We start from the raw sequence: 26,659 nt of genomic DNA, 5'->3' as shown, positions 1-26,659 counted from the left end.
GAAACCCGCGGGGATTACAATCGAGATGGAAAAAAAAAATGTGCAAAATGATGTAAAAATAAACTTTGTAATAAAAAAAAAAAAAAGGCAGTTGCCACTGTAAAAAAAAAAAAAAAAGAAATCCTCCCTCCTATGGCCATGGCGCATGGGTGATTTGGTAATGGGAAGCCCACAGGGATTACAACTGAGATGGAAAAATGCACAAAATGATCTAAAAATTAACTTATTAAATCATTTAAAAAAAGAAAGAAAGAGAGAAATCCTCCCTCACCTCCATGTCACCCATCCCCTGTGTTCACTGGCCCCGGTGGGGAGGGGGGAACCTGACTCCTACTGATAGACTTGTACACTTCCCTGAAAATCTGGATTTGGGATTTAGACAGTCTGAGTCTTCATTGAAAGCATGCGTTGGAAGGGACGTATAACTTGCCTTGCTGGGGTGGCCATGGTCTCTCATGTGCCGAGAGAAGCAGAAAGAACCCGGAAGAAGGAGAATGAAGACTTTGCACAGGAAGAAGCAGAAACAAGATCTTGTGAATGCAAATAGGATAACTTTGTCTGTACCTTTCCAGGTTCTTTTTTTACAGATTTATTTATTTATGCATCCAGAACTGGAGTACAGGCCAGAGGTGCAGGGGCAGTGAGAAAATTCGCCAGAGACAGAGCAGGGAGTAGAACAGGCTGATCAGTGAAGCACACTGCTGAGGGGAGCAACGGGTGGGTCAGGATCGGTCTGCTGTGTCATGTGGGTCCTCTGGGGCTGGGAATCGAGCTTGCACCGAAAGGGCTGCCACCAGCCTTCAGTGCTACGTCCTTACCTGTTGGGCCACCAGAGAGGGCTTTTTCCAAATTCTAACTGCAGTTGCGGTTGGAAAAGCCCAGTTGTTTTTCCTGCCATTAGGGACTGTCAGTGACCTCTGTATCCTACTAAATTGCCTCCCCCGCCCCCCCTGCAGCTCATGTCATAGACTTGTGTTGGTTGACAGCAACTATTGCTAGGCATTTTCATGAGTGTATTGCAAACAAACATTGTAATTCTGTGATAATGACTGTTGTATAAAATCTGAACTCTATGCAATTCCACCTGGAGATAGTGTACTGATTAGTACAAAGCGTCTGACACAGATGTGAAACCCAGGAACAACCCAAGTATCATTAAAACAATAAAAGATAAGCAATTGACAACACATTAGTGAAGAGACATGTACTCAGGAAGATATACTTAGCTATTCTTAAGCAAAGGCACATTTTAAAAGATTTGTTTATTCATTCATTTATTCATTTATTTACGAGTACAAGAACTTGGGTACAGGCCAGAGGTGTATGGGTGGGGGGTGGTGGTGAGAGGATTCACCAGAGACAGAGTGGGGAGCAGAACAGGTGGGTCTACTCAAGTACACTGCTGAGGAGAACAGTGGGTGACACAGGAGAGGTCTGCTGCGCCATGTGGGTCAGCTCCCTGGCCTGGGATCGAACTTGTGCTGTAGCTAGTTTTATATTGCTGCACTTTAACCCGTTGTGCCACCAGGAAGGGCCCTTACATTAATTCTTTTTTTTTAAAGATTTATTTATTTATTCGTACAGAACTGGGGTACAGGCCAGAGATGCGGAGGGTGAGAGGATTCACCAGAGACAGAGCAGGGAGCAGAACAGGCAGAGCAAGGAAGTACACTGCTGAGAGGAGCAGCGGGCGGGTCAGGAGAGGTCTGCCACGCTGTGAGGTCACCTCCGGGGCAGGCAGGGATCGAACTCATGTGGAAGTGGCTTAAGCCTTTTTGTGCTGTGCTTTAACCCGCTGCACTACCAGGGAGGGCCTAATTCTTAACCCATAATACGGGTTTAGTTGTTTATGACAAACCCTGTTACTATTTTGATGAAATCTGGAGAAAAATAATGTTTTCCTTCACCCCTTGTCCCCAAACACTGGTGAGTATGGACATAGTCACAGATCTCAGCTGTGTATTAAGGTCAAGCGTGGGTGTCCAGAATGGGCAATAAACAAGTAGCCCCACTTCCTGAAAACAAGCTTAGTTCTGTCTGAGAGTGAAACAGTGAGTGAGACGCAGTGTAGAAACCATCAGGTGCCTGTAGCAAAAGTTACCTCCAGCATCCCTCTGTGTTCCCTCCTCCTGACCTCATTAGCAAGGGAGATGGGTGGGAGGTGTCTCTCCCAGGAAGTACAGTCAGACCCAGTGTACTCTGGCATCTGCTGACAAGCTGGCCTTTGAGGCTGAGGCAGGAGGCTGCAGGGGAAACAGGACTTCAGACTGGCCAGGAGGAGGCCTGGCCTGGGACTGAGGAGGAAGGGAGGATTGGGCTTGGGTGTGTCTTCCTGTCTACCGCCAAGTACTTGTCTTGGGAAAGGGATTGTGTTTCACCCAAATTGCAGGAGTGAGCACAGTCTCACAGAAAGGGGGAGGGAGGAAGAGGTATACCAGCCCAAAGCAGATTTTTAGTATCATTGTAAGCAAAACCCATCCATTTTCCCTCCCTGTTTACCTCGTAAGAAACTACTTAAAGGAGACCTAGAGGCCCAGGAACGCAGAATTGGGTGCTGGGCAGACATGATTTCCAACCTGGCTTTGCGACAACTCTGATGTGTGACTTTAGGAAACTGCATGGCTTCTCTGAATCTTCCTTTATTAAAAGTAGGTGATAATCATTCCCATGTAATAGGACCGAGCTGAGAAAGAAACAAAACCAGGCTTTCCCATGAGTAATGGAATGCAATTGGTAGTGCCCAGTAGCGATGCCAGCCCTCGCTGGTTCTCAGGTATTGTGCACTGGAAGCTGGTTTGTGGCAGTTCCTTTCTCAATCTTTACGCCCTTATTCACAACTCCTCTTCATTATGGTGCGTACACTAAGATTTATCCCTGTACTTTGTTTCCCCAAGACTTTTATCCCAGAGTTGCTAAGGCACACTGATGAACTGGTCTTACACCATTCATAAGTTCAAACTGAAATCAGTTGCACTTCCTGCTTGAAAAACCACTAAATTATATTACATACATAGCAATTTTTTAGTGTAAGTATGCATTATCCATAGAAACATCTCTGAGTCCATAATGTAAATATTTTAAGGAGAATTTATAAAACCTATGCAGGAACATCAACTTTATTATTTTGTAATCTCCTTTCCCTTTTGCCTTCATCCTCTAAAAATAAACAAAAGCAAGATCCAGCTGAAATACTTCATTCCAATGATATTTGCTGTTTTCTGAAAATCATCTCACTCCTTCAATCGAAATTCCTTCAATGGAAATACATTCCACACCAATGTATTCAAAAGAATATGCCGTGGGCGGTGACCGAGGAGGGAATGTTTTTGAGTTAGGCTTTACCATGTGTGTGTGCATGTTATCTGTGTGTGTGTGTGTGTGTGTGTGTGTAACACTGGGTCCTTAGGCGATGGTTTTGAGGGTGATGAGAACTACTCTTTTATTTTTCGCACATAGATGAAAGCTTTGCACTGCTCATCACATACACAAACTGTATTCTTCATGCAACTTTCCCAAAGACTTAGCTTTCTCGCTGCTCAGTTCTGTCCCATTCTGTGGCAGGTCCTGATGTGATCACCACAGTTCCTCCAACGAGCACTCTACTGTCTGTCTACGAGTGTTTGTTCTCACACTGAATCCTTGCACTCATGCCTTCCTTTTATATGTAAGTGTGCAGATGTGTGGGCTTAGGGCAAATGCAGTTTTGAAGTGGTACAGATACAGACAGAGATACGATCGTTATCTAAATCCGAGTTATATAAAAATGACGCAGTTTCTTTTCCTCCTCGGTAGTAAGGAGACTCATGTGAGATTACAGTCTGGACCCTAGCCTCTCCTTTATCTCCTCCACCTTTGATACACTATCTTGTCGTTTTCATGTTTATGTTTTTCCTTGTAGTATTTCCGAAGTGAATTTTCAAAACAAATACACACACACGTGGTGAAGCCTAATTAGAAAACTGTCTCCCTGCCCTATTTTAAAAGCCATTTAAAAACTTCTTTGGTTTAGCATTAGGAAAGATCAGTAAATTACGCCCCCTGCTCTCATCATGTGTAAACAGTGAGTGACAAATCGGGGTTGGGCTCATTTTCAGCCCAAAAAGTATGAGCGGAAAGTAACAGTTCATGCTCCATCTGAATTAAATACTCAGAATATGCCGTATCCTGAATATGTTATATGAATATGAATTCATATTGAATATGAATTGAATATGAATATGTTATATTCAGCGTGTATATAACATTTGTCAAATTGCTGGTGGACATTTTTCTTCTTGCTTTGTCAGCAAAAGAAGTTTATTTACGGCCACAAATGATTGCTTTCTCAGGCTGGCCGAGCACCAGAATTCCTTTTTATCTCTCCAGAGAGGTCAGTGTGCAGTTGTCTCATCATCTATGTATTCTGAAGGTGATTGTCTCTCATTCCTTCACCTTTCCTGTCCTTTTGATGGGGTCACATTCTTACTACCAAAGTCACATAAGCTCATAATACGCTATCGTCAGAGTGAAGCTAAAGGTAACAAAAGTATGAGTCATTGGGGTTACACTAATGCTTTCTCAGGATTTGGGGGGCAGCTTGAGTTTATATTGAGTGAACTGAAGATGTGCATTTATCAGATGAACTTTTGAGCGCTTATTATCTTGTCTCGTTGAGCCATATTCTCAGAAGGGATGCCCTGTCATCATTCGGTCAGGACCTTTGGAGACAGGTCCAAGGGTTCCTATGAAATCAGCATAAATATCAAAATACCGAAGAGTATCACATTTTATTCCCCTGTTTTTAATCCCAAGCCACCCACCAATCCAGATGATCAAACAGAGTCAATGGCCCATAAAAAGGAAAACAAAAGTTGAAAGTCAGCTTTATGTGACTACTGTGCATTTAAAATATTCGTTTGCTTTAGACAATATTGTCTCCTTTGAAATCATTATCATGTTCGAAAGAGACGATCATTTTGTATTTGCTGGTTCTGAGAAAAACTGATGTTTTCTGAGAGCAATTTAAAGTTTTCTAACTGAAATGATTTCCCAGCAAACTAGTACAACCACTATGGAAAACTGGAGGTTTCTCAAACTGCTAAAGATGGAGCTTCCATATGACCCAGTGATCCCACTCTTAGGTATCTACCCAAAAGACACAAAAACACTGATTCAAAAAGACACCTGCACCCCCATGTTTATTGCTGCTTTATTTACAATTGGAAAGACATGGAAACAGCCCAAATGCCCCAAAGTGGATGACTGGATCAAAAAGATGTGGTACATATAAACAATGGAATATTACTCAGCAACCAAAAAAAATAAATAAACACATGCCTTTTGCAGCAACATGGATGAAGCTGGAAAAGATCATGCTTAGTGAAATAAGCCACAAAGAAAAGGAAAAATATCACATGGTTTCACTCATAGCAGGAGTTTAAAGGACCAGGGAAGAAAATAATAATAATAATGGACAACTATATATGCCAGAGACATTTTATGGGGGTGGAGTGGGGAATGGGATCAAAAACAGTTGGGAGAGGGAAATGCACTGAACTGTGGTGATAGCACACGGGTGATTTGGTGATGGGAAACCCATGGGGATGACAACTGAGATGGGAAAAGGCACAAAATGATGTAAAACTAAACTATTATCTAAAATAAATAAATAAATGATTCCCTGCTAGAGTGGAACTAGAAAGGGGATGCTACTCATGAAAGCTTTCAATGCCATCTGTCCACATCAGCCTTAGCTCACCTGTGGCCAGACCTTCTCTTTTCACATCCCAAGCGGTGAGATGCTTAGTAACGACCATTCTGCATCACTGGACCTTTGCACATACTGTTGCTTCAGCGGGGAATATCCTGATCTTCTCCCTTAGCACAACCCACAGTCTTCAGCAAAGAAAGGCTGCTGGTTCCCTCATGGAGCCCTCTGAGATAGGATGCTGACCCGGTCACCCTGAAATGGCCCTGAACATCTCATATTCCTGGAGTCCTAGGGGCTTCTCTGCAGGTCTGCTGTGCTCTAATAGGTGGGGGCAAGCCTGGGGCCGGGATTTGAGGGTGCAGCCCTCCTTTGCTGAAGCTAGTGAGCAGTTATTACAGGATGAAAGGGACTAGGCAAGGGAACTGTCCTGTGGGGTGTCTGGGACAAGCGTCCAGCACTCACAGCCCTGAGTCAGACCTTCACTGAAACTGTAAAGGGAGGCAAAAGGCCACTGATGTCCAAGGTGCTACTGGGCCAAGTTCATTGATGGATGGCTGCATGGAATGTCCCGCAGACAAGGAGCTGAGGGGGCGTGGTCACTGGATTATCTTCTAGAAGCTGGGCAAGTCATATTGCTGTCTGCATGGCTGCACAAGAGGATGTAGGAAGTCACAGGAAATGAGCTTATCAAAGAACTGACATTTAGAGCAGCGGTACATTCCTGTCCTTCATAAGCTGTTTCCCCAGGATTACTTTAGATTGACCATGACAGAAAAAATTGGGTGGCCTAGCACGCTTCACTCTCAATGGAACATGGAAAAGCCAGAATTCTATTTGCACACATGTGCACGTGTCAGAGACACACACACAGCTGTGTCCTTCCTTTGTGGTGCAAGACTATGTTCAGTGATCTCAAAAGGTGCATATTCCTTCACATGAAGTTGGGGGAGGAACTCCCAGATTTCAGGGCATACCATGTCAAATTGGGCACTTAAGTATTCCTTCTACCCTCTGTCTCACCACCACCGTATCCCTGGAGATGCTCACTCTCTTTTGTTGTTGTTGTGAATTGTATTTTTTTTTTAATTGAGATCACATGGGCTTTCAGCACTGTATATGATTTAGGGGTACAGGTTCACACTCTTCAGATGTCTGTTCCCACACCAAACCCACAGAGCATGGGACCCCTCCCTATTTTGTTCTTCACCCCTCCCCTTTTGGTAGCCTCAGTTTTACAGATTCTCACTCTCGCCTTGATCAGTGGGTTGGCAAGGAGAACACCACCATGATTGAAACGGGTCTTGCTGGATGCCCTTCAGAAGCTGGGAAGGCTGGTAGGAACATTTTTTTTAAAGATATATTTATTTGTGCATACAGAACTGGGGTACAGGCCAGAGGTGCAGGGGCGGTGAGAGGATTCACCATAGACAGAGTGGGGAGTAGAACAGGCAGATCGACGAAGTACACTGCTGAGGGGAGCAGCGGGCGGGTCAGGAGAGGTCTGCCGCGCCATGTGGTCACCTCCGGGGCAGGCAGAGATCGAACTCAGAGATCGAACTCATGCGGAAGTGGCTTAAGCTTCTTAGTGCAGTGCTTTAACCCGCTGCGCCACCAGGGAGGGCCAAGTAGGAACATTTTTTTAAAACAGGTGGCGCAGTGGGTTGGAGCACTGCACTGCGAAGCTAAGCCTAGCTGTGGTGGCTTCAGTGTGAGTTCGATCCCCGCCCCTGTCATGGTCAGCCTAAAGTAATTCTGGAGAAACAGCAGACCTCTCTCCCTGGCCTTACCCGCTATTCCCCTCAGCAGTGTATTTTGTCACCCTACCTGTTCTGCTCCCCACTCTGTCTCTGGTGAATCCTCTCGTTGCCCCTGCACCTCTGGCTGTACCTCATTTCTGTGTGCATAAATAAATTTTTGTAAAAAGGGGAGCGCTGCTCTCTGAACTCAGCAGCCAGGAGAGACCCTAGAGAAATTCCCAAAGAATACAGTTCTGCTAATGAATTTGTTCAGTAGCCTTCAAGAAGGGTGCAAAATGCAGAGACTTCTGGTGGTGATTAATTTATGAGGTCCCAGGAAAATAAGCAGCAACCTGCTCAGGTCCTACTTGAGAAAGAGCCTCCCCGAGGCTGTCCTGCTAGACTGTGACCCTTGGAAAAGTGATTGTCATTGGAAGCATTATTAGATACTGGTTAGCTTCTACTTGCTCTAGGGGACTCCAGACGGCACAGAGCAGAGGCTTCTGAGGAATAAATGGGCTTTGAACCAAGGCTGCCTCGCCCTAGCTCCACTGGGACATAAGGTACAACCTGTGATGATATTCTCCGCTCCTGAATAGGGTTGGAGGAGCGACAATAATTGCTCACATTTCCAGATTGACTCCTGATGCGTGGAGTAGTGAAAATCAATCAAGACACACCAGGTTGAAAGGACCAGAGTTCGCATTCACTATCAGAATACTAGACCAAAGCAATACTGAGGAAGTCAAGGCTAATGCCTGGCTCTATGGACAGATACGGCAAGAGTATAGATTATTATTGCCCAGGCAGAGACGAGCTTTCTTTTTCTGTTCTGTGTTCTATAGAGCAGCATAATCCAGAATCATGTATCATGAATAGGATCATAGAGGATGACCTTTTGAGGGTAGTCTAACTAGGCTCTTCTTAATTCCACTGCATTGTCTGCCTCATTGGCAAGACCAAGGCTGATGTTATTTTCCACGTGCTAAAGGACATCGTCATATTGTTAGTTCTTCAGTTATATAATGTGAGACAAACAGGACATTGTGTACTGTAAGCCATGCCGGTTAAACTCGGTGCAGATGAACTTTCCAATCATTCCCTATCCTCACCACCTGTCATTGCATTTGTCAATGAAACTTTATTTCCAACAGAGATATCTTCTCAATGGAAAGGATGATCATGTCACATTCAAGGTCACCTAATAAAGATAGTTGTTTAAAAATGGTGTGTTATAATGGAAGGAGCTGGAAGGGGTCATGTCAGTGATATAAGCCAGAAAGAGAAAGAAAAAGAAAAATACCGGATGGTTTCACTCATAGCAGGAGCATAAAGGACTAGTGGTTGGGCAGTGGGTGGGGAGGGAAATAATGAACAACTATATACGAGAGACATTTTACAGGGGTGGAGTGGGGAAAGGGATCAAAAATGGTGTGTGTGTGGGGCGGGGGGAGTGCCCCGGACTATGGTGATGGCACACGGGTGAATTGGCAATGGGAAGTCCATGGGGATTACAACTGAGATGGAAAAAGGCACAAAATGATGTAAAAATAAACTATTATATTAAAATAAAATAAAAAAGAAATCAGGAACAAAAAATAACTATAATAAAGTAAAAATCAAAATCATCAGGGAAAAAATGGCGTATTACATGCTCCTAATATTTTCAAATGATTAATATAAGACCGCCATAGGCAATCTCAGGAAAAGGAAGCACTGGGTTCTGCCTGGTGTTGTTTTTTGTTTATTTTTTTAAAGATTTATTTATTCACACCTACAATAACTGGGGTACTGGCCAGAGGTGCAGGGGTCAGGGATGGGGTTCGAGAAGATTCACCAGAGACAAAGTGGGAAACAGAACAGGAGGCTTTACTGAGATACACTGCTGAGGGGAGCAGAGGGCGAGACAGGAGAGGCCATGTGGCTCAGCTCCCGGGCTGGGGATGGAACTCCTGCTGCAGTGGCTGTGGCCAGCTTCATAGTGCTGAGCTTTAACCCGCTGCACCACCAGGGGTGGTGTTTTGTATCTAAACAATGACCATGTTTATTGTCCATCCATCTTTTCAGTCAGTATTTATTTACCACCTACTATGTGCCAACCAGTAGAGCTAGGAGTCACTTCTCTGTCTTGTAATGAGGTTTTTTTTTTTTTAAAGAAAGAAATTGACTAACTTCTGGGTGACCTAAAACGAGCACAGTGCCTGGAAAGCAGAGGTGCTTGTTTATAGAAGGCCACCTTACAGTCTTACAGTATTTCCAGAAATGGCTACCGTTCTCTCCCGCCAAGCTGTTCCAGATTCTTTTGCCTCACCAAGATGTCCCTGAATATCTCAGTGACTTAGTTTTCAGTAAGTTGGTGTGAGTCCCTTATTCTCTCTGTCTTCATCTCTCTCTCACACTCACAGTATCTTGTTCCCTTGAATCACTCCTGGAGAGTTAGTTTATCTTCTCACCACCTAGTGTAACCAGATACACAGTTATATCTCTGGTCACTACTGTCTTTTATTTGGGTCGCTGTAACAGTCCTTGAATTGGTCTCCTTGTTTCACGGCCCAAATCTAATCTTTAGCAGCCGAAATGGAAGGACAAAGAACAAGTGTATGTACATGACTTCCAGAAGCTTTGTGACCCTTTCACTCACTATTTTTCATCCTCATCTTGCTTTCATTATCCTGGCGCCTTTAGCTAAAGTTTTGGTTTAAGTATTTCAGTTGTGCTACTGTAATCCCAGGTGATAAAGGAACAAGTGTCTGGGCAGAAATTAGAAAGGGAGCAGCGTCACCTAGTGGTCAATATGGAGTGTGGGGGCCATTGCACAAACTTTGGAGGGGGAAGAGAGGAATCTGAAAGCCCAGTGGTTCCTGGGCCCCTTGCACATTTACAAGGACAACTGCTTCCTCCGCTGCTTCTGGATTTTAGAGACTGTAAAGCTGAAGCTCCGAAAGAAGATGTGCTGTGTTTCTCATTGTTAACTTCAGTCGTTTTAAAACAAGTTTTCAAAGGTGCATTGAAAATATTGTCTATAGGGCTCTCCCTGGTGATGCAGCAGGTTAAAGCGCAGCACTGTAAGCTAGGCACAGCTGCTTCAGCATGAGTTTGATCCCTGCCCCGGAGGTGACCCACACGGCTCGGCAGACCTCTCCTGACCCCCCCAGCTGCTCCCCTCAGCAGTGTACTTCGTCGATCTGCCTGTTCTGCTCCCCACTCTGTCTCTGGTGAATCCTCTCACTGCCCCTGCACCTCTGGCCTGTACCCCAGTTCTGGATGCATAAATAAATAAATCTTAGAAAAATAAGATATTGCTCTATAATACTGTGTTCGTAACCTACGCGGAGGGGAGGGGCATGGCCTGCTGCGAGCATTCTGATGAGCTGACGGTACTGTGGACGGGGTTGCCGGCTCGCTGGCTCTGTGTTTTCTAGGTCAGTCACTGAGCGGTTTCTGAAGACCAGGGATCTGTGGCATCCTGTTTTTTTGCATGAGATACCAATGTGATCTGCTTGATTAGCCAAGGTTAGGATTACATGGTGACTTTGGACTTTGTCACTGTCAGGTAGGCAGTCATGCTCAGCAAAAGGCCATGTCAATTTTTAAATTTATGTATTTATTTTTTAAGACTTATTTATTTATACATACAGACTGGGGCACAGGCCAGAGGTGCAGGGTTAGTGAGAGGATTCACCAGAGACAGAGTGGGAGCAGAACAGGAAGATGTACTCAAATACACTGCTGAGGGGAGCAGTGGGTGGGTCAGGAGAGGTCTGTCATGCCATGTGGGTCACCTCTGGCTGGGGATTGAACTTGTGCTGAAGCAGCTGCCTCTAGCTTCTTATGCTGTGCTTAAACCCATTGCGCCACCTGGGAGGGCCCAATTTTTTTATTTTAAATTGACTGCTGTGGAAAAATTATTGCTGGAATAGTTAGTACTCACAGATGTGGGTATTCACAAGCACGTGGATGTGTGTCCTTTTGCATAATTCTGTGTTTCTGCAAATAGCTTAAGGAACAGTGAGGAAGCATGTACTAATATGTCCATTTGGACTTTTTCTTATAAATCAGAGTTTTCTGACAAGCCTTTATAAGGGCTCAGTCTGCGGGGGCTGGCAAAAATACAGGTATCCCTCACTTCCTGAATTCTCACCAGCTGAAGATTACAGGCAGTTTCACTCCAAATTGTTTCTGATAATAAATCTGCATGTTCCCATGAGTCAGAATGGGTATGTTAGCTTCTGTCTGGACCAGGAGCTCAGAGGGTACTGCAGACTAGCTCAGACCTTTTCCAGATAGGCTGCATCCTGAGCTCCTTGCTTACATCAGCTATACATTACAGCTTACATTAGCTATACATTACAGCTACCGTCACATTGCTAAGTGCCCTGTCTACATCTTCCTCTACCCCTTCCTCCATTCATAGGTTGAAATCATACATCTCCAAAGTGCCTCTATTAAGAGGTAAGGCCTTTGGAAGGTGATTAAATCATTAAGATAGCTCCCTTATGACTGGAGTTAATGTTGTTATGAAAAGACCCTAAAGAGGGGTCCTCCCTGGTGGTGCAACGATTTAGGGCAAGGTACAGCAGTGCAAGCTGGCCGCAGCTGCCTCAGTGTGAGTTTGATCTCTGGCCTGGAGGTGACCCACATGGTGAAGCAGACCTCTTCTGACCTGCCTGCTCTCCTCAGCAGGCAGATCTGCCTGTTCTGCACCCCACTCTGTCTCTGCTAAATGCTCTCACCACCTCTGCACCTCTGGCCTGTACCCCAGTTCTGTATGCATAAATAAATCTTAAAAAAAAAAAGGAAAAAAAAAAAAGGACCCTAAAGAGCTTCTAAGCCCCTCCCACCATATGAGGATACACTGAGTAAGTACTGACAATGAGCCAGAAGAGGGGCCTTCACCAAGGACAATCATGTGGACATCATGCTTGGACTTTAAAGATTCTGGAACTGTGACATATAATTTCCCATTGTTTAGAAACTGCCTGATCTGTGCTGTTTTGAAATAGCAGCCCAAGTGGACTAAGACATTAAGTAAAAGTGTTTTCTTAGAAATTGATCCTGCTGGGCCTCCCTGGTGGTGCAAGGGGTCTCAGCACTGTGAGACTGTGTTCAATCCTGTAGCATGTGTTCAATCACCAGCCAGGGAGCTGACCCACAGGGCACAGCAGACCTCTCCTGTCTTGCCCGCTGCTCCCCTCAGCAGTGGATTTCAGACAGTCCACCTACTCTGCTCCCCATTCTGTCTCTGGTGAATCCTCTCGCCCCCCAAACATCTGACCCACATACAAGCTCTTGTATGCATAAATAAAATAAATTTTAAAAAGGAGAGTTGGATATGTTTCTGGGAGGACGTAATTCAGTCCCTACATAAATAACGAAGAAATCATTATATTTTCCAAATGAAAATGTAGAGGGTGGCATTGAGCCTGTGGATTTCACAATCTTATTGGGTGATTCTTTTCAGCAGTGTAGTTTGAGCATTACCAGGTTAAATTGTGGAAGAGGGTCCAGATTTTAAAGATGCTTTAGGATTTTACTGGAGCAATACAGTTTGTCTTTCTGCTATTTATCCCCCTCGTGACTTGCTTTCCCTACTTCCCCTAATACAAACTAGAATCATGAGGAAAAGTAGAATAACAGATCTCCATGAACAAACCCGAGGCTGAATTGCTTTCTTGTAGTATGGGTGGGTAAATTGCCTAAGGCGGCAAGTTTGGGGCCACTGATAGTTCTCATGCAATGGGGTTTTCCTCATCACTAGCACAGGGGGGCTATTTACACTTAGTTCCCTTCAGAAGCCTCTTCCTTGACTGTGGATGGTGGAAAAGACTAGATCAGAAAAGTAGGAAAAGCCAGTGTCAAATGCATACTGTTTAAAGATATATGTTGACTTTTTTACTTTGTTGCATTAATTTTAGTTTATTAATACATATTTTTAAAAAGTAGCATTGCTTTACATTTTTATAAATCTCTCTAATGCCCAGGTTTATGCAAGAAGCTGGGTGCTCCTATGTCTTTACATTCAATACATTCTATATTGTTTTGGTTGAGCTATGTATGAAAATTTAGTTTCACATAGATAATCTTAGAGTCTCAGAAAGGGTGTCAGAGGCTCCCAGAGACCTTTCAGAGAATGTTTTGAAAACTGTTGTCCTAAAGTTTGTAAAATGGAATATCAAGGATCTCTCTTTCTCGCTCGCTCTCTCTCACACATGTGTGTGCACATATATGTGGTATGTATGTTCTTTCCCAGGTAGTCTGCATATACCAATTCACATTTCTACTAGCAGTGTATGAGGGATATCTCTGGCATTGTGCACTTTAGAAACTGTTGCCTAAGTGTTGGGGGGTAATGTGTTGCATTGTGATCTTAATCTCATCCATTGTTTGGATTGCCATTTTTCATATGAAGAAATAGAAGAGTAATGTTACTTACCCAAAGAGTTAGGAAATAGGACCCATGTTTTTGACTTTGGAAATCAGTTTTCATTTCACCCACAGACACAGTTCATGCTTTTGTTTCTGGCCCAGATCACAGGAATCTCCAGACTACCCCAAATCTCTTCTTGTGTTCCTCGCAGTACCCCACGCTGTGGGAGGTACACGCGGGGCTGCTAGAGGTTCAGCAGAGCAGTCTTGTGTCTCCCCCAACTCCTGCACCCACCCAAACCTCACTTCCCTGCCTGGCTCCTGCCCACACACCTCTATTTTCTTCTCATAAATCTACCCACCTTCTGCTGATCATTTTGAAGTGCAAAAACGTCATCACAGTCATTTATTAAACAGGGAATAATGCTTAATTCATGTTTACATGTAGGAGAATGACACCCATCATTTAAGAAATCAACACCTGTTAGCTACTATGAATGTTACTATAATTTTCCAGGCACTGTGAAACAAACCCAGTGATGAGATCACAGGTAAGTTGCTCTTTTTTGACCCTCAGTTTTCTCAGCAATAAAATAGGGACGCTAATACCTACCTTAGAGGATTATCTGAAATACATAATATATGCAGTGTGATTAGCACAATGCCCGATGATAGGGAGTACCTCATACGTGTGTATTTTTATTTAACGTGTTTATTTTTATTTACTCTTCCCATTATTTTTCCCCAAATGCTGAAGCCTTGTAAATATCCTCTAGGATGGATAGTGTTACTATCCTTATTTTACACATGCAAAAATGAAGCAGAGGGGTGAAGCAACTGGCGCAGTGTCACACAGCCGGTAAATAGTAGAACAGGGATTAGAACTCCCGCGGTCTGCTAGCCCTAGAATTCACGCTTTTTGCTGTTTACCCCAAATGCCAGCTCTTATTTATGCAAAAACATCTTGCAAAATGGAGAGTGCTCTACTACCGGTGATTGCCTGGTAGGGCAAAACGCCTTCTTCAGTCCCAGGTAGCTCCCTGAGCGCTGAGCTGTCACAGAGACAAAAGCCGGTGGAGTTGACCTTTCGCCGCACGCCCCGCCCAGATGCCCTCAAGCCACGCCCCTTGTCTGGTCCCGCCCCGCCACGCTACCTACATAGGCCCCGCCCCTCGCCCGGGCCACGGCGGCAGGGCCGCCTCGCGAGCTTCCACGTACACACTCCTCTGCCTCCGGGCCCCGCCCTCCGGGGAGAGCACATCCGGGTCGCTGAAGCAGGTGCCTCAGGTCCCGCCCCTTTCTCCCAAGTACTCGCCCCCACTTCCGGCCATCTCGGGCCTTTTCCGCCTGTGCTCTGCCGGCTCTATCTCTGCTCCCTGGCCGTTCTCCGCCCCGGGCCGGCCCGCTCAGCACCCTTCGCCCGCCCCGGCGGCTCGCTCGGCGTCCGGAATCTCTCCGAAGCTCGGGGCTACTGTGCCGCGCGTCTTCGCTGTGCGGCCCGGCCTGAGGCCTGCCGCGCGCGGTGAGTCCGTGCAGACCTGACCGGCGTCTCCCGGCTGCTCAGTGGAGGCCGCCGCCGCCTCGGGATGTCGCGACCCGGGTCCGGGCAGCGCTGGGTGGGCCGTTGGGGCTGCGGGCTGCTCGCGCTGCTGTTGCTGTTACTGCCGGGGCCGAGTGGCACCTCTGAGATCACCTTCGAGCTGCCCGACAACGCCAAGCAGTGCTTCTACGAGGACATCACGCAGGGGACAAAGTGCACCCTCGAGTTCCAGGTACGGGGCACCCGCCAGTCCTGGGGTCCCAGGTCGCGGGGGCGGGATCGGGATCGCTACCTCCCGTAGTGGTTCTCCATCCTTTGGCCGGCTCGGCAGTTGGTTATCGGTCGCTGGATCTGGGCACCTGGCGTTTCTCTGCTAACCCTTGGGCCACCGAAGTGGGGGCTGTTATGACATACGAATTCCAGAAGTGCTTCTCGTAGCTGTGACATACCTTCCGTTCTCTGATGTCCGTCGTTGTAAGCCTGGGAGCTTTCTCCCTTCCAACGCCCTCCTTTTCGAAGAGTTATTCTGTTGTTTCAGTCCCGGGCTGATTCACACCTCCACTTTAATCCGATCTGAAGCGTCGCCATCCCTCACTCCTTTACTTGGAAGAGCCGCTGGGAGAGGCTGGATAGCCATGGGCTAGAGGTGTGGAAAGAATTGTTGTGGCAATTGAGAGGCCGCTTTGCATTTCTGGGATTAGAGGTCTAAAGAAACTTTTATTTAACAGAATGGACCTGCTAAAGCCTGTTCCCAGCAGATCTAGTTTGCTGGGCAACGCTCATATTTGAGCAGCATGTGTTGCGTTTTGTAGGTACTGGTGTTTATAGAGGAGATGAAAAGAGAGCTGTCGTGGTCACTCTGGATTCCCTACCCACCTCACCCTTCTTTACTTAATGGGTGCTTGCTCATTCATTGTGCATTAGGAACAGAAAATGGGATACACCATCTGGTATTTTGAATCGATGAAAACTTGCTTTAAGAAGTGGTTTTAAGTTGAAATGTTTACTTTGGTAAGGGGCGTCTGTTGTCAGAGTGACTGAATTGTTATATAAGCTTGAGGATCGTGGAAAGGATCATTGGGAATAGGAGCCAGCAGAAGAGAGGTCAGCTGGGGGCATCCCATAGCACCTTCCTGCCCATGTTAAGGATTTTTTTTTCTTCGAAGACGATTGAAAGCCATCAGAGTTGTGAGGAATGCAGTGACTGATTTGAGTGTTCTTGATAGTTGAATGGTTGTTAACACGTCAGGTAGGGGAGATATTGGAGTCTTGCAGAGTGGAGTGTGAGGTCTGCCTGACTAGGCGGCTATAGTCATGGTCCAGGCCTAGACTAGGGTGGTAGCAGTTGGGGAAGGACCAGAGAGAAAGATAGTGGTAAACTCAGGGCTTGGTGATGACTTGGCTATAGTGAATGATGGGGGGAGACGAGGGATGGCACGTAGGCTTCACGGATTAGGACAAGTGACAGAAAAGATCGCAGAGACTGTCCACCAGAATTTTACTTGTTTGAATTTAGTAAACATTTTAAATGTCCAGACATGGTGTTTGGTGCTTTACCTGAGAATGCTGTGACTTCAGTCTTCATGGGCCAAAAAAAAAAGTAGCACCTATGATGAAGCAGACAGTATACTAAACGTTTTAGGTGTGCTACTTAATATTTAGGACATCTAGATATGAAATAGGCCGTGTTTTCACTATTTTACTGATGAAGAAACAGGCTTAAATAGTGTGAGACCCCAGATCGCAACCTTTAGCCAAAAGTAGGGTCAGTATGCAGTCCCAGGTTAAATTCTGTTATCCTACATCCCCAGGTAATCCTTCCATGTGCTGACCTTATATGTAGAGTCATACAATGTTCAATGCACAGTGAAATCCACGCTAGGAGTCATGGTAGGCAGAGTGGGAAACATCATCGGGGAAATTCAGCCAAGTCCCAACTAAGTCTAGAAGATTAACAGGATGAGTCTACCAGGTGGCAGAGGGGAAAGGACACCCTGGGCCTTTCTGTTACATTTGTGAGGCTCAATTTTTAAAAAGATTTATCTTTATTTATTAATGCAAAGCAGAACTGGGGTACCTGCCAGAGGTGTGGGGATGGTGAGAGGATTGCCCAGAGACAGAGTAGGGTGCAGAACAGACAGATCTACTGAAATACACTGCTGAGGGGAAGCGGTGGGTGGGACAGGAGAGATCAGCTGCGCCATGTGGTTCACCTCCCTGGTCAGGTGTCCAACTCATGCAGTAGTGGCTGCTGATAGTTTGATAGTGCTGAGGCAACCCATTGCGCCATCAGGGAGGCAGGCCTTTGCGAGACTTAATTTCAGCAGAACCTGAAATTAGGTTGAGCCGGCACTGAAATATACTTAGTAATAGTTTTGCTCTGTAACTGTGGGTCCCAGGACTTTAAGAACAGTTCATACCAGTTATTCAGCAATGTTTATTGATAACAATGATATTGACAATTTGTACCTGGTAATGGTGACGTCCTCCTTCCCCCAGGCCTCTGCTGTTGAGACTGGCTATATAACCAGGCATGTGTGGCAGGCCTAATGAAACCAGGCCAAGACTATCTTTTGTATATCCTGGTTGGAAGGTGTTACTTGCACAGTTGGTGGGAGGTGGGAGATCTGAGGATATATGTGCCCGCAGCCCTCAGAACAAGGGCAAAGGAGCTCACACCTGACTTGGGATCTCTTGCTGTGAGATAGCTTTTGGCTATGATATTTGTGTTGTATTCTTTTCTTGTAATGAAAATTTGCATTCTCATTTTGGGTCCTGTAATTCTTATTTAGCAAACAAGTCCTCTTTAGCTTACCAGTGTTAATTGCAAATAGAAAGTAGACTTGTTCAGAGTACTTCTGGCATTTTGAAACAGTTTTGTTGTTGTTTTTTTTTTTTTTTTGAAGAAGGGTGTAAAGAGGTGCAGAGGATACTTTGAGGCCATACAGGAGAGTGGTATGTCATTGTCAACAGGCTTGGGGTTTTCTGTAGACCATGGGAAATGATCACAGACTTTCACGTGAACACTCAGTGGGGAAGGCTAGGATGGTGGCCCTCCCAGGAGATTGCTGGGAACTGGTTTCTAGTGGGTAAAGTCTAGAGATGCTGCTCAACAGGCTGCAGTGCCCAGGCGGTACAACTCCCACAGCAAGGAGTGCTCCAGCCCCAAATGATGTAACAAGCGACGTTGAGAAACCCTGGATCAGAGGATGCAGGGCGACGCTGTATGAGTTTGTAGCAGTAGTACTGTCTGCATTGTGGATTAGGAATAGAAAAGGGAACAGTTTGACAGAGGCAACCAGATCAAGAGATTGCTGTTACTAGCTGGACAGGTAGGTTCACTTAATTTGGGATGATCCTGTTGCTATTTTATCAGACCAGATAGGCTGTAGAAGAGGTGCTTTTATCTTTGATAAGATTGCTTATTTTAAATTTTGATGGAAGAAAAGAATATGAAAATCGGTTTGATCCTATCCAACTTGTGTGTATTATCTTCGATGATTCAAAGCACAAAGGTCAAGTGTGAATAATTGAATATATAAAAATGAAATCGTTATTTCCCCCTGGAGGAAAGGTGTTTGATTTGGCAGGGGCAAAGTAAATGCCCAGTTGCTAAGATAGTATTTATGTCAAAGCATATCTGTATATGAACATTTGCATATTTGTATGGGTTCTCAAATGCCTAATTATATTTCATTTAATTATTAAATGACCATGTAACATCATCACATCTCTTAAGATATATCTTAAGTGACAGAAGGTCTCATAATTAATTCATTTTTCTTTGAAGTTCAGAGATTGACTTCTCTGTTTTGTAGATTTGGAATGTTAATGTCATGCTAATCTAGAGGCCTCAAACTTGAAAATACTGTCTTGAGCCACCCACTCTCGTGGTGGTTGGGGTCCTTCAAACCCAGTGTCTCTTCCTCATCTCTTTCTCAAGTGGTGGGTGCACACAACCTGTTTCTTTTCCTGTCTTTGTTCCCTCTTTATTCGCACTCATCTTGTTTGTGTAAAGAGACCTTTCTCCTCTTTAATCTTTTTCTTTGCTGTTATACATGTCCAGTTGCCTCAAAAGAAATCTCATCATTCTCCACCTGAATGATCCCTCTTGTAGCTGATTAAGCTTAAGCCCTTGAATAGTGCCCAGATCCTTAGAAGCATTTCACCTACTTCTGGCCTCCCTTTCAGTATGCTTACTCTCCTTCCAGAAGCTTTCCAGGTAAACTGGATTGGTTTGCTGTTATGGTTTTGCTTGAATCACGAGTGTTTGAACAGTGTAGTTTAATTATTGAAGGTAGTCTCTTAAGAACAGCCCAGGAATCTTTTCAACTCATAACGTAGTTCAAAAACAAAAATAACATCAAATTTCATATATAGCTGACCTATAAAGAACCTAAGAAGCACAACCTCCCTATGACTTGGCATTAAAATGGGTATCAGTTTTATGATAGGGATGTTGTGCTAAGCACTACCTCTTCTTACTGTTGCTCTACATCACTCTTGTGTGTGCTTGGGTGGTGCTGGGGGGAACCTGGGTGAGAGACTTTTGCAGGGGAAGTTATATGGCAGGAAGCTTAGGGGGCAGGAATCTCTCTTGGGTTTGGAGTTCAAGTTTTGCCTTGGGTCGGGTACTTAGGCAGTTTCTCAGTTTGTCAAATGGAAGGAAAAAACCTTCCTCATAGTGTTTTTGGGAGCATTACATGACCTGAGAGATTAACTAGTACCGTTGTCTGACTTGTTGGTTCCCTTTCGCCTATCATGAGGAAATTCATTCACTTTGCATAAAACTTTAGTCGAACTGAAATCTGTCCCCAACTTCCAACCACTGGTAGACATCTAAAAATAGATCATAGTAAAAGTCCTATAAGCTTACTGCTATTTTAACAGGATACCTGGATAATTGCTCAAACTTGTTAGTTGCAGTGATCTCTCTATTTTTTTTTTATAGGTTATTACTGGTGGTCACTATGATGTAGATTGTCGATTAGAAGATCCTGATGGTAACATGTTATACAAAGAGATGAAGAAACAGTATGATAGTTTTACCTTTACAGCCTCCAAAAATGGGACGTACAAATTTTGCTTCAGCAATGAATTTTCGACTTTCACACATAAAACTGTATACTTTGATTTTCAAGTTGGAGAAGACCCACCTTTGTTTCCTAGTGAAAACCGAGTCAGTGCTCTTACCCAGGTAAATGAAAAGTCAGCACTATCGCGTTGGTATGTTTAGAAAATAAGAAGCCTAATTTGCGGTGCATTATAACTCACTAATGAGCATAGAATACTGAGAGTTGTACACAATCTTTAAGACCTAAAAGTTCTGATAATAAATTAAGGATTTCACAGAAAAATTGAGACTTTTTAGTGAAGACCAATGTTAGACATTTAGACCATTTTAGTCTAAATAAGAAATAATAAAGTAATAGAATCAATTAAGTAGAAGCATGAATGGCAAAGGAAATTCAAGAAGATGAAAAAGAATATTCTTTTCTGTAATTCATGGGGAAACAATGTTACCAGACCTTAGAAGGTTGGTATAAATGGGAACAAAATGATAATGTTAATTAAAATGTAAATATCCCAGCATAACTTTATACCAGTTTTTTTTGTTACACAAGCTATATTTAAAGTAATTTTTGCTGTAACTTAGGTACAGTATTAAGGATTAGTGGTAACTAATCTAACAAAAATAGTTAAGGGTTTATTTTGAGGATGAATTTAATTAAAGAAATAGTACAGAATTTAAAACAAACTGTTATTTCAGGTTCCATTTAAGTCTTTTGGCCAAAGTCATGTGGTGTTAGAGGCACTATTGAAGAATGTGTGCATCTTAATTCATAAATCAATTCTAAGCATTAAGAAGATGTGTTCAAATATTCTCATTTTTAGAAATACTCTTTATTTTAATATCCTTTATGAAAGGCATTTTGCTTTGGAAAAAGATTTTTCTTTTTGGCCTTGTAATGCTTCATGAATTTTAATTTGTATAAGGTCATAGCTTGCTTTAGAGTAGGCGATTGTAAGAAGTCAGTGGCTAAAGCAGATAGTACCGCTAAACCTTCCTTGCTTTATCTTACTTTAATTTTATTTTTCTACTTTGAAAAAAACTACCAACTAGTAAACACAGAATAAAATCATAGTTTTTCTAAATCACAGCTAATCAAATGACAGATCTAGAATGGGCAGTTACTACCCATCACTGCTGAAACCACTGGTAGAATGGGTGATGAGAAACTTGACAGTGAATGGGTAAGACTTGAGATTATCTGATTCCAATGATCATTCACACATGGAGAGAAAACTGGACTTTATGTTTATAGTAATACCTGAACGTATAGTAATATGTGATAACATCCCCATGAGGTTTCCCCCACCCCCACCCCCGAACATGACATCTGAATCCCATGGAGTCTGTGGCTCCAATTGCCATTTTGTTAGAGGAGAGCTTACCACCAGCAAAATCTCAGAAGTAGGAAATGCTAGAGGACAGAAGAACAAACCTAAAGATTAAAGACCTAAAGAGATTTCAGCCAAGTAAATGTGTTGACCTTGTTTGGATTCTGATTTGAAGGCATCTTTTAAGACATTTCAGGAAGTTTGAACATTAACTTTTTATTTAATGACTTGAAGGTAGTAATACATTACTATTTTGTGGATAAAGTGCTAGTAGGGTTATATTTTTTGAAGTGTTATCTTTGGGAAATAAAAACCAAAAATATCACTGAAATGATAAAACAGGATTTGCATTAGAATAATGGGGGCGGGGAAGGAAAATACAAAACTAGATTAACCAACTATGTGATGATAATTACGGACATGGGGGTTCTGTCCTTTATACTTGTGACTGTGTGGGACACTTCCACTTGAGAGTGGGAAGAAAAAGGGAAACCATACCACCTCAAAAACTGTATGACTCCATGCAAGTAGTCCCTTGATTTCTGTCATTTTTCTCTAACCTGGCAGTTCTGTAACCCATCATACTTAGACTTAAAGGGAATCCTTAAAAATTCTGATTGTGTCAAATCCTTGCTTCCATGCCTGGTTTCCAGAATGAGAACCCTTAGACCATATGTCATTCGGGAACACGGAGAAAGCTAGAGAGCACCTCTCTAGGCTTACCACAAGTTAGGATTTATTCCTTTTCACGCCGTTTTGCTCATCTCTCATTCCACTGGGCCTGAACAAAACAAGAACAGTAAAATATTTTGAGTTTTCTAATAGCTAATTTCAATTTTCACAATTTCTCACACTAGTTAAGAGAAATTAAGTTGAAGACTTTTATAATTCCTTTTATTCTTTTCTTTAGTAAAACTTCTTCAGATGTTTAAATTGTTTCTGATGCCTATACTACTCAATTAAAATTAATGTAAACTCATATTTGTCATAATGTTCTTTATACATGCTTTGTGATTAAAATAATTAACAACAGAGCATGTATTTTGCCACCAAACTTAAGTTTCTAGCATTAGAAAAATACTGGACTCTAATAGATAAAAAAGATTATAGACACTGATCCTTATCAAAGCAAATGCTTTTAAGAAGGGGAGGTGTCATCAGATGAACCTTTGAAAAGAAAAAGGGTCACCACAAGATGATTATGCAATGAAAATGAAACTTACACCCATTTTGAAACATATATATTGGCTTGGTCGACTGGTATGAAGAAAGTGACTTATTTAGCAAATTGGTAAATATTGTGAAAAAGAAAAAAGATCAGTTCCTACCCTGAACTGTCACTTTCAGGTTAAATAAGGACTAAGATAACGAACTAGCTCATCTCTTTTTATGCTAAATTTGATATCTTTTTAAATGAATTTGGTTTGATTTACATTCTTAATTATGATTGGTCAAACTTACTGACTACCCTTTTCTTTCTCCTACTTCTCCCTGTTTAAGGACTTGACATTCTATAGCCAGTTACGGATTTGGAGGACCCTTAGCTTACTGTTCACCTGTACCTTACGGACGCCAGGCTGGGACATGTAGTTTGTGGCTTTGCTAACCTCAGTCAGTTTTCTGGTGGGAGTGAAGAAGGGGTTGAGCCCCGGTGTAACTTGGGTGAATGAGTTGGTGCCAGTTTCGTAAAGGGTTAATCTATTAAGTTTAATCGAGATTAAGTTGAAAGAGGAATATGCTGGTGGGTTACACAGGAAATACTCATATATTAACTAAAAATATATCTCTTTAGATGGAATCTGCCTGTGTTTCAATTCATGAAGCTCTGAAATCTGTCATCGACTATCAGACTCATTTCCGTTTGAGGGAAGCTCAAGGCCGAAGCCGAGCGGAGGATCTAAACACGAGAGTGGCCTACTGGTCGGTGGGAGAAGCTGTCATTCTGCTGGTGGTTAGCATAGGGCAGGTATTCCTTCTGAAAAGCTTCTTCTCCGATAAAAGAACCACCACAACTCGTGTTGGATCCTAACTGCCTTTTGAGAGTTGATCACCATGGCCACTGTAATATTGCTGTCCTCTAATTTTAGGTACCGAAGAACTTAATATTGGCGACATTTTTAAAATCGTACCCATACACTTGTTGGGGGGAAAGGGAGGATAAACACTGCATATCTCCAAACTGTGGAAAGGACATCTTTTTTATTTGTAAAGGTAGAAAAACTTCGGAGCTTATTTTGGGCTATTCATGTTAAATATTCAGCACCAATGATCTACTCTTTTCTTAGTTGTTTATATCTACTCTTTGCACACTAAACTTTGGTATTTGATTCCTTTTAGTCATTTTAAAGTACTTTTGTTATGGGTAGTGGATATTTTAAAAACCTTTGATTTAATGTCTATAAGTGTTGTGGAGGAAGAAAATTGCCTTTTCATTGTTTATAGTAAATAAAATTTTGTTTTTAAGAAAATCAAATGTGATTAACTGTAGCTTCAGCCCCATTCTGCACTCATTAATTTTATGGAGGTGGGGGAGAGGGGAGTGGGATTTACCACAGAAATGTTAGTTAATTTAAATTGGTACATCATGGTGTCATTTATTTCTCACTAACTTGGAAAATGTCAGGTTTTTGTGTTTTGGGTTCTGTGATTTCTAATCAGTTTTTTTCTTCATAAAAACATTCTCACCACACAGAAAATAATATATTTCAGTAACCAAGTAGGATTTATATAGGCCTTGAAAATCAGACTGTTGTAACAAGTAGCATAAGTACAGAGTAATGAAGATACTACAATTGGGGGCAAATGAAATGGGATAATGAGTGAGTGGTTTTATACACATTACTGTTTTACAAAGCAAGGTGGTCAACTGTTTCACTTTAATACTTAAATTGACTTGTTTTTCTGCCTGTCTGTGCGTTTAATGTCCTTCAGTCATTCCCAGCTTGAATTGGTAGTTGTAATAGTAGTATCATACAAGTGCCATGCATTTCATCCTGATCCATGTGAAAGATATACTGAGAAGTTAGTGGGATTTTTTTGAGGGGGTGTGGGGTGGAATGGGAGGATAGGGGCTGTTTTCAGTTTTTTATCTTGTACATGTCATTTGTACACTCTCTGGTTAGCAGACTTCAAATGATTTAAAGTTCAGAATGCTCTATGTTGTTTTCTCTGATAATCTCCACTGATTGAACTACATTTAATGAATACTAAACAGTGCACATTCTGTATACTATAGGGTTTAGACTGTGTTTGTGTTTTGTAACTGATACAGAGTGAGCTGACCGAAATAAGATTTTGTTGCACTTATTCTAGAATAGAATACAAATGATACAAAATTGTAAAGGTATTTAAAGCTTTTCCACTGTTTTAAAAAATGCAACTGCTTTTTGCCATGCCTCTCTTCCCCAACCAGAAGTGATAAGTACTGTATCAGACTGTCCTTCCCCTTGTAGACGTTGGTATGTGGTACCGCAGAATACTGATTGGATAGCAATTCTAGCCACTTACCACTACTGACCAGAAGTTAATTCTTAATTCTAAACTGTCTTGAAAGTGCATTTATACACTGCTGCATGTAAGGCAAAACGAATTCAAGTTGTAATGCTTGCTGATTTCAGTGCCACCGTCTAGCATGGGATGAAAATGTTTTCAGCCCTTTAACTCTAAAAATCTTGAAGACCAAATAGCTACTACTTACTATTTGTCAAAAGATTGAGAACTGAAGTTTAAGATTTTGCAGATTCATCTGAGTTCTTGCATTGGAATTGTCCTGCAGCTTTGTAAGTGTCCCTTTGTATTTCAATTTGAAAATTTTAAACATTAGTGTTAACATGACCTATAAGCATGGACGTATGTAAAATCTTCCATTATTTCTAGTTGACTGTCTGCTCTGTTGTGTTCAGAATCTTACTCTATAATTAAGCAGATTCAGATATCAGTTGCCATGTTTGGCATAGTTAATGCAACTATTTAATTTCTGCCTAGCAAAACTGCAGTTAGACTGTTAACATAAATAACTTTTGATCAAGCTATTGAGATATATTAAAACTTTTGAAATTGCCATTGTTACCTGTTGTGGACAATAGTGCACACTCAATCTTGTCCATGTGTAACATTTTTAAGTTTGACAGACTTAACTAGATATGTGTATATTAATTAGAAAATACGTAACTATCCACATGTAAATGTTAAATATGGCCATTTTTTTTCTCTTCCTCCTGCTATATAATGTATAGGTCATTTTTTTTTCTTTAATCCTTTCATAAGTTGTTGCAACAGTTTGAATTTCCCAAGTGTTTATGTTTAGACATACAGCTCAGTGCATATATTTAAACATCATTAGCTGTATATATTTTTAAAGTAGAATAAATAATGGAAAGAAACTTAATATACAGGTTTATACTAAAATTTCAACTGTGTGAAGATACATTTTAAGATATTACTTTGCTAATAATAATCTAAACATTCTTTTTCTATTAAAGAAACAAATGGTTTGTGGTTCACAACTTTCTTCCCTGGCTTGATAAATAACTTTGGAAATACAATGGACTGAAAATAATTTTTCTCTTTGAAAGATTTCATTTCAATGTCTGTGCTATCCATTTTTGCTTCGGTTTGTAAATGTGTGACATTTATAATTAAATAGGACAAAAAGGCCCTGTGACTATTGTTTTAAAAAATTAAACAAATTAATATATATTCAAAGGGGGTTTTCATTTACTTTTTAAAGAAATAGAAACTTCTCTAAATTAAGCAAATGTTGGTTCTGCAGGATTGCCTTAGTCAATACTTGTAGAATAAAATCTTTCAACAAACTGACTTTACTTGTTTCTATGGGATTTAAATCTTTTTTGAAGTTCTTTGTGAACTTGAATCTTAGAATACAGTTTTGTAGCAAGAGTGTAACTACTTATTTGGCATTTCACT

General features: G+C 42.3%; 1 protein-coding gene across 1 annotated transcript; it reads left to right on the top strand.

Annotated features, from left to right (window-relative positions):
• Positions 1 to 15,112: 15,112 nt before the first annotated feature.
• On the top strand, positions 15,113 to 26,431 carry LOC101630307 (transmembrane emp24 domain-containing protein 7). Its single transcript, XM_004686642.2, has 3 exons — positions 15,113 to 15,563; positions 20,283 to 20,528; positions 23,526 to 26,431. The coding sequence occupies exons 1-3, from the start codon at positions 15,378 to 15,380 to the stop codon at positions 23,760 to 23,762; spliced, it is 669 nt and encodes a 222-aa protein (XP_004686699.1). The 5' UTR covers positions 15,113 to 15,377; the 3' UTR covers positions 23,763 to 26,431.
• Positions 26,432 to 26,659: the final 228 nt, after the last annotated feature.

The sequence above is a fragment of the Condylura cristata genome, unplaced genomic scaffold (assembly GCF_000260355.1).
Source record: "Condylura cristata isolate star-nosed mole 26May11 unplaced genomic scaffold, ConCri1.0 scaffold00021, whole genome shotgun sequence".
In the NCBI taxonomy this organism is placed as follows: domain Eukaryota; kingdom Metazoa; phylum Chordata; class Mammalia; order Eulipotyphla; family Talpidae; genus Condylura; species Condylura cristata.
This window is presented reverse-complemented; position numbering and strand designations above follow the sequence as displayed.

Excerpts from the sequence above, each read along its gene's own strand:
- LOC101630307 (XM_004686642.2), top strand. The coding sequence starts at position 15,378 with ATGTCGCGACCCGGGTCCGGGCAGCGCTGGGTGGGCCGTTGGGGCTGC. Across the intron at positions 15,564-20,282 it reads AGTGCACCCTCGAGTTCCAG|GTTATTACTGGTGGTCACTA; the intron begins GTACGGGGCACC and ends TTTTTTTTATAG. Across the intron at positions 20,529-23,525 it reads GAGTCAGTGCTCTTACCCAG|ATGGAATCTGCCTGTGTTTC; the intron begins GTAAATGAAAAG and ends ATATCTCTTTAG.